A 12,988-nucleotide genomic window follows, 5' to 3' on the forward strand; every position below is an offset into this window, starting at 1 on the left:
TAATAGTTCTATATTATTATATAGATTTTTTCGATTTACATAAATTTAATATGAAATTATGAATAATATAACATTATTGGAGGCTTGTGTAATGTGCAGTGTGTTTGAAGCTTACTGTTACCTCTGCTTGTCTTTGTAGAAAGTATATCCGACACTGAGCCTTCTGTAGCTGGAGATACTACAGATATGAGCTTGGTCAACCCCAAGCAAGAAGAGAACGTCTCATCCCCAGAACAAGAACCCGAACAAACAAGACAATCAGCCGCAGAACAAACAGATAGCAGCAGAGATGCAACTACAACACCGCCAGCTGATGAGAGCCCTGACAAAATAGAAAAGAATGAAGATGACTCTCAAACCATCAAGAAAATTGATACAAACCTCGCTAACACACCTGAAGACGTCGAGATTTCTCAAGACGAACAGCACCAGCCTAAATTACCCGAAACAAACACAGAACCAGCCGGTCAGCAGGAGGAGTTCCCCCACACCTGTGCCACCTGCAAGAAGACCTTTCGCCACGCTGCTACTCTCAGCCGGCACCAGAACACTCACGTTCAGGTGGTTCAGTCGGAAGATGGAGGAAAGAAGGGAAGACGACAACCAACCGAGTCTAACCAAACCCCGCTCACAGCACCCAGAAAAGAGACGGAGCTCAAGTCAGAAGCCAGTGACAAAGAGGAGAATGAGAGTGTGGAAAGTGGGGCCGAGGAGGAGACGAAAGAGAGGGATGAGATGAGTGATGATGAAGAGGACGGTGCTTCCTCAGAGTTCAGAGCCCTAGAAGACGAAATTGACCCGGCTGGAGGAAAAGCCGATAAGAGGAAGAAAGTCTGCGATGTGTGCTGCAAACGCTTTTGGAGTCTGCAGGATCTAACCAGACACATGCGATCACATACAGGTGAGCACACGTTTAGAATTTTCACGTTTTAAAATCAAAATAAATCAAAATGATCAGCTCTGAAATGATTGTTGCAGGTGAGAGACCTTATGAGTGTCAAACGTGTTCTCGCACTTTCACTCTGAAACACAGTCTGGTGAGGCACCAACGTGTCCACCAGAAACCCACAGATGAAAAAGGAAATGACGAGGCAGAAATAAACGGAGAAATTGACGGAGCAGGAGATGACGCTGCCGTTCTGGAGGGAAACGAGGTCGTGTGTGCTTCTGGAAAGGAAGGTGATGCAACATCTCCGATCCAAACTGAAAGCGAACGCGAGAGAGCAGAGGAGAATGAAAGACAGATAGTTGAGGAGGATAAAGAAGAGCAGAACCCTGAAGATACAGACGTGATGATGGATTCTGCTGAAGACGCTCCCAAAGATCCTCAGCTAGATGGAGCCGGACAGGAGGAAGTTCGAATGGAGGAGCCTTTAATCCATGTTGCCTCAGATGACACATCAGACGGTGATTCAGAACCTGCAAAAATCCAGTGTACAATGGCTCAGGAAACAGCGGAGAGGAAAATTCACTAGGCCTTTAACTGTGTTCATTCTGTGCCATTGTTTCTCAAGCTTCCACAAACACTAGAAGACACAAAGTATGGCCTATGCCAATATTTGTCTTAGACAGTACGCATGAAAAATGCACACTGGAGAATTTCTGAAGCACAGTGATTCTTCTCTTGATGCCTTGATGCTTTTTCTTAAGATCTGGATCTACTGGACGGTAGCATTTTAATCCTATTTCTATGATTTTTTAATGAGTCATATAAAGCCTTTATATTACAGTAAATAAGAAGAGACATTTGTATGATAAACAGATTTATATGTCAGCATTAAAATGTATTATTCTTAAGTTTTTGGTTGTTTTTTGTCAAGAAGGTTTTTTTGTCTTGTGGAATTGAAGAGCTTAAGTGCCTGACTTTGGAGATCAGCTGATTACATATCTGATAAAGTTGCTGTTTAGCTCTGTAACTTAGCTTTATATTGTATTTTGGATGATCATCCGTCAATCAATTTATTGGCAATATTTGCCTATTTGTAAATGATCCTTCATCTTAGAGCCTCGTTGACAAATGATGCAGACGTGTGTACGTTACTGGAAACAGCGCCCTCTGGTGGTTCAGAGCGTGAAGTATTATATCGAGGCCTGTGCATCAAAGAGAATAGTGACACACAGAGATTTACACAGTATGTATTTGATGTCAGTGTGAATCAGAGTGAATCTTATGTATCTTTACATGTGTGATTTGTGTTTGTCAAGATTCAAGATTTGTTTTGCTTTTCTTTGGGTTTTGCGCTTGTACTGGAAATCTTTCGAGGATTTACTTTGATTTTCTCAACACTGGTGTCCACACTAAAATGCCTGGTAACTTTCAGTTAAGAAACCTAAAAAGTAGAGACCATTGACAATCAGTTTTTATGTTGAAGGGATACTATTTCATCCTCGAACAAAAAAACAACTTCATACTATTTTACACTAATGTTGCAGTATTTGTCCTGAAACCCAAACAACAGTTTATTCAGTTCTGAAGCCCTTTAGTCGCAAAATGTTTTAAGTTTTTGGAATATTAAATTTAGCAAAAATCTATATATATTTAGATGAAATCTGTTTTCCTCTTTTTTATGTGTGCAATGATGTATGTACTTGTAAATGAGTGTATGGGTGTGCACAGTCATATCAATGATAGAAAACACTGAACATTTTATGCAGTAATTTATTGATCAATATAAACAGCATGGTTGTCATTTTTGAGAAGCCATGTAAAATCCAGTCTGTGCCGCGAAGAAAATCAGAAGATGAATTTCTTTAGATTGTATGTTTTTCAGATACTCTAGATAGCCTAATTACATCTTTTTTTGTCTTTATTATTCAGCTAATGAAATCTTCAGCCAAAACAGACATCTAAGCATTAAACCAGAGAGTATAGCTACTATTGATGGGTTTGACAATATGATTATAAACGTAATGATTTTACATGTTAATCTGATGTGGTGAATTTCTCAGTTATTCTCTTTCTCAGGGGCTTTTCGAATTCTGAATTTTGTTGTGTCTGGTGTATAAAACTTGGGTTCTATTGTAAACAGTCACTGCAGTTAAAAACATTTGAACGAATTTGGTCACAAACATGCACAGGCTGAAATTCAAAGTTGTTCTAAACAAAACTAATAGCTCTTTCAAAGGTGTTGCCTCAGCATCAGTGCCTATGTTTGTCAGGTGGATTGTAAATATCCGATCAATTCAGATATATGCAAATCAATTCAGATGATTTTACTTTTCTCACTTCACTGTTCATCCCTGTAAAGTGAATAAATCATGCAATCAATAAATGTACACTAAGAAAGAGTGAGAAATGAAAGTGCTGGTGGTTTGTGTTTTTGTCATTAGTCATTTTATAAATTATTTTGGGTTAGAGAAACTACCAAGAATCCATAAGAAATCTCGTCGCAAGAACCACTTTATTTCAATTTAAAAAGGCTATTATAAAGAACTAAAAGATTGTAAAATCCAATCTACTAAATTAGATTCATTCAGGGTAAAGTTTTAATACGTTTTAGTTTTAGGTAAAGTTTTAATACGGTTGGTCATGTGATTACATCTTCGTATTTTGTTTTGATAGTTTTTTTTACTTAATATGTCCTATGTTTACCAGCATATTTATTGCTGTCTTTACATAAATTTCTTGAAAAAAAGTCTGTGGGATATTTCGCTTTGACATGGTGTTCTTGGTTGGGCCTCATCAGCACCCTTACCCACGTGGCCGGAAGCGATCGCGTTCACAGCGTGCCTGTTGTTGGTACGAGTATTGACAGTTCACCTAAAATACCACGCAAATTTATTCGTTTTAACCAAATAAAACTCAAGTATCACGATGTCCCAGGTTGTACCAGGACAGTTTGATGACGCGGAGGAAACGGGAAGGTATGAAACTTTCCATTTGTTAATCAGACAGTCAAACACAATATAAAACCGCATCAGAAGAGTGTCTTTACAAAGTTTTATGTGGTATTAAATACAGGGTCAGTTAAACAAAGAGTAAAACAATAGTCAAACTGTTAGTATTTTACGATAAACTCTTGAGGTCTGCTGACAAAAAAAGTAACTACGTTACTTGAAATAATGTAAATCTCTATATTTAGACAGTACAAAAAAATCTGCCATTTCTTTCAGTGATTTTGAAATCGGTCACGTCCATGACAAGCCTTTGCTGGAGAATCCTATTAAAGTTACTAATGACAAGAAAGATGAAAATGAAGAGGACTATGAAGATGATGATGATGATGATGATGATTGGGATTGGAATGAATCAGGAGGAGACTTCACCAAGCGCTACACTTCAATGAGGACTGGATATAATCAGCAGGTATTCATGTCAAGAAGCTCTGTACATTATTTCTAGGGACTGTGGAAAACACAACTACATCGTATGGCAGTATGCTGGATTACGTACATGTTGTCTGTTTCCACCAGGCTAATCGACAGTGTTCTAATAATCAATCTTCAAAAATGTCCACTCCATCTGACAAGGTCCTGAGAAAATATGATAACAAAATAAACCTGGGTAAGCCCACAATTCCTTCTAAAATAAGGCAGTTGTGAAATGAGGGAAAGCATACTGCATGTTGATATTTATGCTGTCTGATTTAAATCTGTTCATGTTTTACAGATAAATTAACTTATGCAGATTCTGTGATCAATAAAGTGACTGTGATGCAAAAACAGAGAGAATCAGACACGTATGTAACCTTGTTTAAATCTTTTCAGATATGTTTTAAAAACTAGGGCTGTCAAACGATTAATCGCGATTAATCGCATCCAGAATAAAAGTTTGTGTTTACGTCATATATATCTGTGTACAGTGCATATTAATTTTGTATTTATAAACACAATTTATATTTAGGAAATATTTAAATGTATTAATTTATATTTATTATTTACCAATAATTGAAATTCTAAATAAACATTTATTAATTGTTATATTTTATATTTTTCTAAAATGAATGCATTTATGTGTATGTGTTCATAAATACAAAATTAATAGTATACCGACATAAATTACGTAAACACAAACTTTTATTCTGGATGCGATTAATCACGATTAATCATTTGACAGCCCTATTTTAAACCTTATAAAAGCTTGTACTTTTTATCAATTTCATTTTTAGATTTCGAGTGAAGGACAAATCAGACCGGGCAACCGTTGAACAGGTAAATTTTTTCAAGCTTATTATTATTTGTACTAAATTAGGTATTATTTTACACAACATAACTCTAAATATGATTAAACTCGATGAATATACATTGAATAGCACCTCAATTGCAACACTATGGCCGTGTTATTTATTCTGAGGCTTTACTGTGATGTCACAGGTTTTGGACCCCCGGACACGTATGATTCTGTTCAAAATGCTCAGCAGAGGTGTCATTACAGAGATCAATGGCTGTATCAGCACAGGCAAAGAGGCAAGTTTGTTTTCTGAATGGCATTAATACCACTGCTTTATATGTCACACGCAACAGATATTGCATCTGTATATTAATTGTTTTACTTTGTGTATAACCAGAACTGTTATTGATAGTACTTGATATTTCTGATGTGTGTTCCACAGGCGAACGTCTACCATGCAACTACTGCCAAAGGAGAAAGCAGAGCCATCAAAATATACAAGACTTCCATATTATCATTCAAAGACAGAGATAAATATGTCAGTGGGGAGTTCAGGTAAGTCAGGTGTCTTTGTGCAGCAGTTTAGTCTTTACTGATTCATGTTGCTAAGCTGATTGAAAAACAGCAACATTTGAATGCCACTTCAGGTTCCGCCATGGCTACTGCAAAGGCAATCCTAGGAAAATGGTGCGTACTTGGGCAGAGAAAGAGATGAGAAACTTGATCAGGTGACTTGATCAATATTATCTATAATATTTCATTTTATGCTGCTTAAGGTCTGTGTTGCCACAACAATTGTTTCTAATATTGATGTGTTTATGTCAAGACTACAGACGGCACAAATTCCCAGTCCAGAGCCCATCATCTTGCGGAGTCACGTACTTGTCATGAGCTTCATTGGTCGAGATGACATGTATGCAGACATTTACTCACTATACCCTGCATTTATTCTCACCTCTTAAAGGTGCACATTTCAGTAATACTTATGAAAAACATGGTAAAAATGTGCATGTACACATGTGATTTAGTCATTTTAGTAGGGGGTTTTATTTTACAGTACTTTACTGCCTTGTGATAGCTGCCAGCTTGGGGTCACATTGTCAGACATTTTTTCCAGTTTCTCTGAGTAAATTAATTGTTGTTGGCTATATAAAATAGCACATTTTTTCAGTGTGTGCACCTTTATCAACTGATGACCAGCTAGTGGAAAGCATTGTTTCCATGTTTTCACCTTATTCCTACTGTATATAATACTTGAAATAATCCATTATGGGTGTTGTTTTATCTCAGGCCTGCTCCTCTGCTGAAGAATGCTGTCCTGTCTGAATCCAAAGCCCGGGAACTCTACCTACAAGTCATCCAGAATATGAGGATAATGTACCATGATGCTCGCCTGGTCCACGCTGACCTTAGCGAGTTCAACATGCTGTAAGTTCAATGAAATGGTGATGATTGTATTGTAAAACCCAGCAGGAAAAAGGATCTCGAGTTGAGAACCACTGATGTAAAGCTGGGTAGTTCCTGTGTGATTAAACTGGTCCTTTATTTTTGCAGGTATCATAATGGAGATGCTTATATTATAGATGTGTCTCAGTCTGTTGAACATGATCACCCTCATGCCTTGGAGTTTCTTCGCAAGGATTGTAGCAATGTAAATGGTAAGTGTGTGAAAACCAGTAAAGTTTTTTCTGTTAGGCTTTGAAGCTTGTGTCAAAATAGTACATTCACGATAGTTGAAAAGTTTTGGTTTATTTGTAATAATAATAATAATAATAATAATAATAATTTGTTACATTTATATAGCGCTTTTCTGGGCACTCAAAGCGCTTTAATTAATTAGCTAAATGTTTTGTATGATCTTAAATATCGTTTTGTCTGTGGGCGTATGCTTAAATGTTTCAAGTTACTTGTATAGACAATAATAATTGTGCCAACAAATTAATTTATTTAATTATAATACTCAAATAAAAAATGTTTGTGAAATGGATTGGATTTCGACTGAATAATGAGGCCAGGCAATACGAGCGCAGCACAGATGGTAACTTTAATACTGTTTATTTTTAATACCTTAAAAATGCTAAAATACAACATAGTTTGGTTTTCTTCTAATTATCTTTAGTCACAACATAATTGCCATAGCTACATTTGTACTATTTCAAATTTTTCATGAGGATATTATTTATATTAATGCACTATTATAATGTAAAAATATTAATTATTTGTATTAATTATATGTATTATTTTAATGTAACACTATTATAAATAAAATATTCATAATTTATTTATAACAATGTTAATAAACAGTCAGTATGTGAATGTAAATGTTTGAATGGTTGTGGACTTACACAATGCTGTGTTGAATTGATAACAAATAATTGGTATTAAAAGCCCACAGGCACCTTGCCTATAAAATATTATGTTAAATACTGGGGCTTGTTTGCAATAGTTTTACTTTTGTGACAATATATTCAAAGTTACTAATCTACATTGGCAGCTTTTTTAATCAAATAAAAGCAGGATGAAATAAAACAAACCATAAAATCCAGACATAAAACTAGCTGTTTGTTGTATGCTGCCTTTCTTTTTCACCACCAGATGGCGGCAGTGTACAGTACAGAGCTTTGTTTCACCATTGCTATAATCAAACCTACAGCATAGTTTGTTAAATTAAACAAATATGTAGTTAATGACATCACATTTTCTCCCTCAGACTTCTTCCAGAAACATAATGTAGCGGTTATGACTGTACGTGAGTTGTTTGAGTATGTCACGGATCCCTCCATAACAAATGACAACATTAATGAGTACATTGATAAGGTCAGTGAATAGCCATTTTACATAACTATTCTTATTGAATATCGTTTTCTCCTCTTCCCGTCATTTTCATATATTTCAAGCCTAATGTAACTGGGTCCCTATATTGAATAGAGTATTGAGTACTATTTTGAACTATTCTACACTGTATTTGTGGTTCATTTGCAGGCAATGGAAATATCATCTGAAAGAACTGCAGAAGAAAGATCCAATCAAGATAAAGTTGATGAGGAGGTGTGCTTATTTTCAACCGTAATACATGTCATATATCCAATATGCCTATCATAATACTTTTAATAACCTTTAACAACTCGGCTATATAATATAAGGTGTTTAAGAAAGCCTACATTCCACGAACACTCAATGAGGTCGCCCATTACGAGAGGGATGTAGACATCATGTTGAAGAAAAAGGAGGAAGAATCTTCTGAAAACACACAAAATGATAATGTACGTTTCGGTGTTCTAAATGAACGTTAAACTAGTGGTAGGATTGTTGTTAACAGTGGTTAAAAACTGTATATGTGTTGTCCATTACAGATCCTTTATCAGACAGTGACAGGACTCAGAAAAGATCTTTCCGGTGTACAAACGGTAGGATGAATCAAGCCATTTTCTTTGTATTTCACCAGACCATTTGCTGTATTTCAGTTTAAGCATTAGATTTAAGAGGCATTATGTGACCAAGACTTTGTTTTTGCTATTAACGCATGTGGTCCGTCTGTGCAAAGGTCTCTTTGGAGTTTTCTGCGCCTACATAGCATGTGGGAGGGTTAAGGCGGTATCTCCCATGGAGAATATAAACAACGACAGCAGCCAAAATCAGATTAAAAATGCTATCGCTGAATTTTTATTTGACAGGTACCCTCGATATTGCAAGACTCCGGAAAGGATGACAGTTCGGGCTCTGAGGAAGAGGGGGAAGATGATGATGAAGATGAATCGGGAGAGGAAGATGCACAAGAGGGTGGCAGTAACAGTGAGGCAGCACCACTGGACAAAAAGGTACCTGTCATCCTCTTGTTAGTTTTTTTATTAAAAAAATCTGTTTTCTGGAGTTTTGATTACAAGTTGCCGTTTTTGTGTTTTTTAGGAAAGAAAGAAATTGGTTAAAGATGCCCAGAGGGAGAAAAGAAAAAATAAGGTGCCTAAGCATCTGAAGAAACGTAAGGAGAAAGTTTCTAAAATGAAGAAAGGAAAATGAGGTTTATGAAGACAAAGATAGATGACTAATAGAGGAGCGGTATCCAAATTAAATCAGGCTCTGGGACTTAATTCATGATGATGGAGTGCCAGCTCCTGTTACGTAAGCTGTCAGCAGCATCAGCTGTTTATAAAACATTAAGATGAGTCATTTAATAAACTTCAATTATCTCTCTGATCGCACAGCTTGAATGGAGGGAGCAAAAGAGATATTTAATGTTTCCTCAACATTGTTATAGTGGTATATTTAATACACATTGTGTAGAACAGCAACATTATTCATGTTTTTCATGGCAACAAAAACATGCAAGTAAAAATGTTTTTCATACTTGATGAAGTAAGAATTCTCTTTACAATTCTCTAGACATCTTTTACATTCTGTTGTATTTAAAGGGATAGTTCGCCCAAAAATGAAAAATCTGTCATCGTTTACTCACCCTCTTGTCATTTCAAAACTGTATGAGTTTTTCTTCTGGAAAACACAAAAGATATTTTAAAGAATGTTGGTAACAGAAAAATTATGACTTGCATTGGTTTTGTGTCCATACAACAGGACCAATATTTTTTGGTTTGCCAACATTCTTCAAGACATCTTCTATTGTGTTCTGCAGAAAAGAGACATACAGGTTTCAGAAGACAAGAGGATAAATAAATGACAGAATTTTCATTTTTGGGTGAACTATCCCTTTAACAGCCATTTCAAAGTAAATACCAAACTGGTACAAAACTATTCATTGAATTACATACATTCACTTATACATTGCTGTAACTGCAAGTGTTACAAAATGAGAGACATATAAACACGTACAAAATGTTACGACAAGCACTATTAAAATATAGATATCTACCTGCGACCATTTACAAGCATTTTTTACCTATAAACAATGAAGCTGCAAGCGTTTCATTTGTGGCTCAGCGGGTACGAGGTATATTGACACCTAGCGAATGCCCTCCACATAGTTGGCTGGCAGCATTCCCGATCGCCCTGTCCGCTGTACCGTTCCGTACATCCAGCCCTCATCGATTGACTGCACGTTGTGAATGATGTCACCATCACGGAAAGACACCTCATCGTAATCCTGTGCTGTGTAGTCATACATGGCCCTGTATACAGTCTGGAGGCCGTGTTTGTGCACATTACTCATGAGTGCGGTTTTTATTTGAAAAGATAACATTGAGATTTGTTTAAGGACTCACCATGCTCATATGTTGTGACCTTGACTTCAGTGAATGCATTCTGGTTTGATGCATGTAGCTGTGCGTGCCATGGGTGTGACTGCTGGGATAGAATGCACCGGGAAGTACAGGTGCTATGAAGAAATGAAAGTAACATGAGTCAGAAAAGTATACTGCTCCGACTAAAATGTTGTCTGTTTTAATATTTTGTGTAATATTGTGTTTTATTAATGGACTGTTGATCAGGATTACTAAAGTCATTCCTGCTATGTGATCTTATCATCATTGTAAGTAATCACATCACTTTTGTCAAGATTTTTAAAAATCAAAAGTTTGCTTTTTAACTGTGCAATATCAGGATATCACGTTGGAAAACTTACCCACAATGACGCCAGGTCTTCGATCCATCTCCATGATATACTGATGAACGCCCTTGTGTGTGCCGTTCCCTGCTGTCTCGTGGTTAGGTCTCATCTGAGCGTGCACCAGGTACGGCCCTTGCGTTCCCTGAGTGACCCCATGCAAACCAGACATCTCAAAGTCTTTATGATACTTCGCCTGCAAGAATAGAAATGTTACATGAGGTCACACTACATCAATTTGTTCAGCAATTCCAGCACACTAATTAGTCAAGTATGCATATTCGCTCTTGCTGTTTGTTTAGCGTTTCTTGATTTTACAGCATACATTACTAATCTGATCCTGGGCCTTCCTCAGTCTCTGTAGCTCTGGTGTGTCCAGGACAAATTTGTGGCCTCGACCCTTGCTTTGTTCAAAATCCTGCTTGTACTTGACCTGTAGAACAAGGAAAAGATTGCATAATTTTTGAAGAAAACGTGCAAGACTTGCTTTCTTGATTTTATAGGATGTTGTGATTGTCAGAGATTTGCTAAGGTTTTGTCTCAATGATGGCTTACATGGGGTTTTTAGGGTCAAAATAGTTTTTTTTCAGTCTGTTGTAAAATATGGACAAAACCAACTGTTGTCATAGGCTAATTTAAACCCAATATTTGCATACGTCCATTTTTTTCAACCATGGGTTGACGTAACCCAGCATTTTTGAAAGTACAACTTGATAAGCAACAGCAATCACTACTTGGTGATGAGTTATTAATAATAATAAGGGGTAATGGATGTTAATACAACCTAGCAGCAACTTCAAATGTGAGTGCAAATAAAGTACCACAGATGGAAATGTATGCAAGGACACAAAACACGTTGTCGTAGTTGCTGACCGATCCCTCAGCGAAATAATGCATCTGTCAGAATGCCAGGATTAGGTTGCCCACAGTATGGAGTTGGCGGCATGTTCTCTGCCAGGTGGAGAAGCTGAGGGGATCTGCCAGTGCACCACAGAGTAGACAGCTGCCCTCCTTTTCTCCATGCTGACCTCAAAGCATCACACCCAGTCCCGCACTGGCAATGATCAAAACACTCGCCCCACCGTCTATAAATTATTCTGTCTCTCTCGTGTTATTCCAACACAATTCAAGGTGCGCTTTTGTTATTTATGTACCCTAGGCTAAAAATAACATTGCTAAATGACACAAGGGCATTTAATAATGTAATTACAACATCCAACAAACCACATATATGGTTGGCACCTGTTTACCTGACTTTGGAGCTCACTTTGCTGTTTCAGCCGAAGGTTCTCGGGGGTGTCTGTCACAATTGTAAAGGTCTGTTTTGGGTAGTGCCTGTTTGGAGAAAGACACTTGTGTTTTCAATTGTTTCAAAGTGATACATACGTGCAATTTATAAACATTCTTTCTATCAGTAACGTTACATGAAACTCGTGGTGTTGTTAAAACATTTAGTTAGACTGTATATAGAGACTGTACATGCCTCCCTTACGATCAAAAAGACAGTAGGCTATATAATGTACAGTATATGAATATGTATGTTACTCGTTAGAAAAAACATTTCTTGAATTTCCATGAAAATGACGGCAAAAGATGGACAATAACATACGCGTTGCAGTAGGGCTTCTTCTCGTATCCCTTGTAGTTATTCATGTTGAGAGTCATTTTACACACCTCACAATGGAAGCATCCTTTGTGCCAATACTACAAAATTTGGAAAAACAAGGCACAATCTGACGAGATATGACAGGTATGTACGAATGTTGACTATGTGTACACGAATGGCTCACTTTTCATAATAAGTATGAGAAATACCTTGTCCAGACAGTTCACCTTCTCTGTTGCGTAGACAATTTTCCCACAGCGTGCGCAATGAGGGTTCATTTTGAAGCTGTTGCGATGGTCCAGGAAAATGACATAACTTATACAATAACTCCAAAAATCGCTTGCCCGACTTGTTTCTGAAATATCTCTTTCAGATTCGGCGCAGATTGCGTTCAGTTTGTGTCGCAGAGCATTAAAGTCGAGTGTGTTTATCAGCGTGCTGCTTGTCTCGCAGTGTGAGGGTGCTCGAGCAAACGCGCGTGAGATCTTCACCAAACATCACCCACTGAGACTACTGCGCGAGCCTTCAAACACTTTACGCTGTTCTGTAAATGGACAGCGAGGCAAGATAAATAATGAAATATAATTGTCAGATACGACGTTTTGTTTTGGGTCATGGAAAACGCTGTGAATGTTTCAGGGCTGACAAAATGATGATGATCTAGATATGACGAATACGTTTTGTGAAGATGTAAACTATTTTTAGTGTCTTATTATTT

The 12,988-nt window shown here is 37.1% G+C and overlaps 3 protein-coding genes across 4 annotated transcripts in view; 2 read left to right on the top strand and 1 right to left on the bottom strand.

The window, feature by feature from the left end:
* Positions 1 to 3,295, top strand: part of rreb1b (ras responsive element binding protein 1b) — a 38,244-nt gene extending 34,949 nt beyond the window's left edge. For both annotated transcript variants that reach the window (XM_057334593.1, XM_057334592.1), the window contains 2 exons: positions 140 to 901; positions 979 to 3,295. In XM_057334593.1, the coding sequence (XP_057190576.1) occupies positions 140 to 901; positions 979 to 1,475 (1,259 nt within the window). In that variant the 3' untranslated portion in view covers positions 1,476 to 3,295. The remainder of the gene's footprint in view (positions 1 to 139; positions 902 to 978) is intronic.
* Positions 3,296 to 3,705: 410 nt separating this feature from the next.
* Positions 3,706 to 9,196, top strand: riok1 (RIO kinase 1 (yeast)). Its single transcript, XM_057333219.1, has 17 exons — positions 3,706 to 3,864; positions 4,114 to 4,306; positions 4,414 to 4,504; positions 4,610 to 4,679; positions 5,109 to 5,151; positions 5,314 to 5,406; positions 5,553 to 5,665; positions 5,758 to 5,838; positions 5,937 to 6,023; positions 6,401 to 6,538; positions 6,665 to 6,768; positions 7,821 to 7,927; positions 8,093 to 8,158; positions 8,254 to 8,373; positions 8,464 to 8,517; positions 8,785 to 8,928; positions 9,017 to 9,196. Exons 1-17 carry the CDS (start codon positions 3,815 to 3,817, stop codon positions 9,125 to 9,127), a joined length of 1,665 nt encoding a protein of 554 aa, XP_057189202.1. The 5' UTR covers positions 3,706 to 3,814; the 3' UTR covers positions 9,128 to 9,196.
* A 122-nt stretch (positions 9,197 to 9,318) lies between these two features.
* nebl (nebulette) lies at positions 9,319 to 12,795 on the bottom strand. Its single transcript, XM_057333228.1, has 7 exons — positions 12,480 to 12,795; positions 12,274 to 12,368; positions 11,915 to 11,999; positions 10,990 to 11,097; positions 10,683 to 10,860; positions 10,324 to 10,436; positions 9,319 to 10,241 (listed from the first exon to the last, which is right to left on the bottom strand). The coding sequence occupies exons 1-7, from the start codon at positions 12,546 to 12,548 to the stop codon at positions 10,065 to 10,067; spliced, it is 825 nt and encodes a 274-aa protein (XP_057189211.1). The 5' UTR covers positions 12,549 to 12,795; the 3' UTR covers positions 9,319 to 10,064.
* Positions 12,796 to 12,988: the final 193 nt, after the last annotated feature.

Source organism: Triplophysa rosa, linkage group LG5 (assembly GCF_024868665.1).
Source record: "Triplophysa rosa linkage group LG5, Trosa_1v2, whole genome shotgun sequence".
Classification (NCBI taxonomy): Eukaryota; Metazoa; Chordata; class Actinopteri; order Cypriniformes; family Nemacheilidae; genus Triplophysa; species Triplophysa rosa.

What these genes read in the sequence shown, in the direction of transcription:
- riok1 (XM_057333219.1), top strand. Translation starts at nt 3,815, where the DNA reads ATGTCCCAGGTTGTACCAGGACAGTTTGATGACGCGGAGGAAACGGGA. An exon ending in GAGATGAGAAACTTGATCAG is followed by an intron (nt 5,839 to 5,936) that starts GTGACTTGATCA and finishes GTTTATGTCAAG; the next exon opens with ACTACAGACGGCACAAATTC. An exon ending in AAAACACACAAAATGATAAT is followed by an intron (nt 8,374 to 8,463) that starts GTACGTTTCGGT and finishes TGTCCATTACAG; the next exon opens with ATCCTTTATCAGACAGTGAC.
- nebl (XM_057333228.1), bottom strand. Translation starts at nt 12,548, where the DNA reads ATGAACCCTCATTGCGCACGCTGTGGGAAAATTGTCTACGCAACAGAG. An exon ending in AAGAAGCCCTACTGCAACGC is followed by an intron (nt 12,000 to 12,273) that starts GTATGTTATTGT and finishes TTCTCCAAACAG; the next exon opens with GCACTACCCAAAACAGACCT. An exon ending in CCCAGGATCAGATTAGTAAT is followed by an intron (nt 10,861 to 10,989) that starts GTATGCTGTAAA and finishes CTATTCTTGCAG; the next exon opens with GCGAAGTATCATAAAGACTT.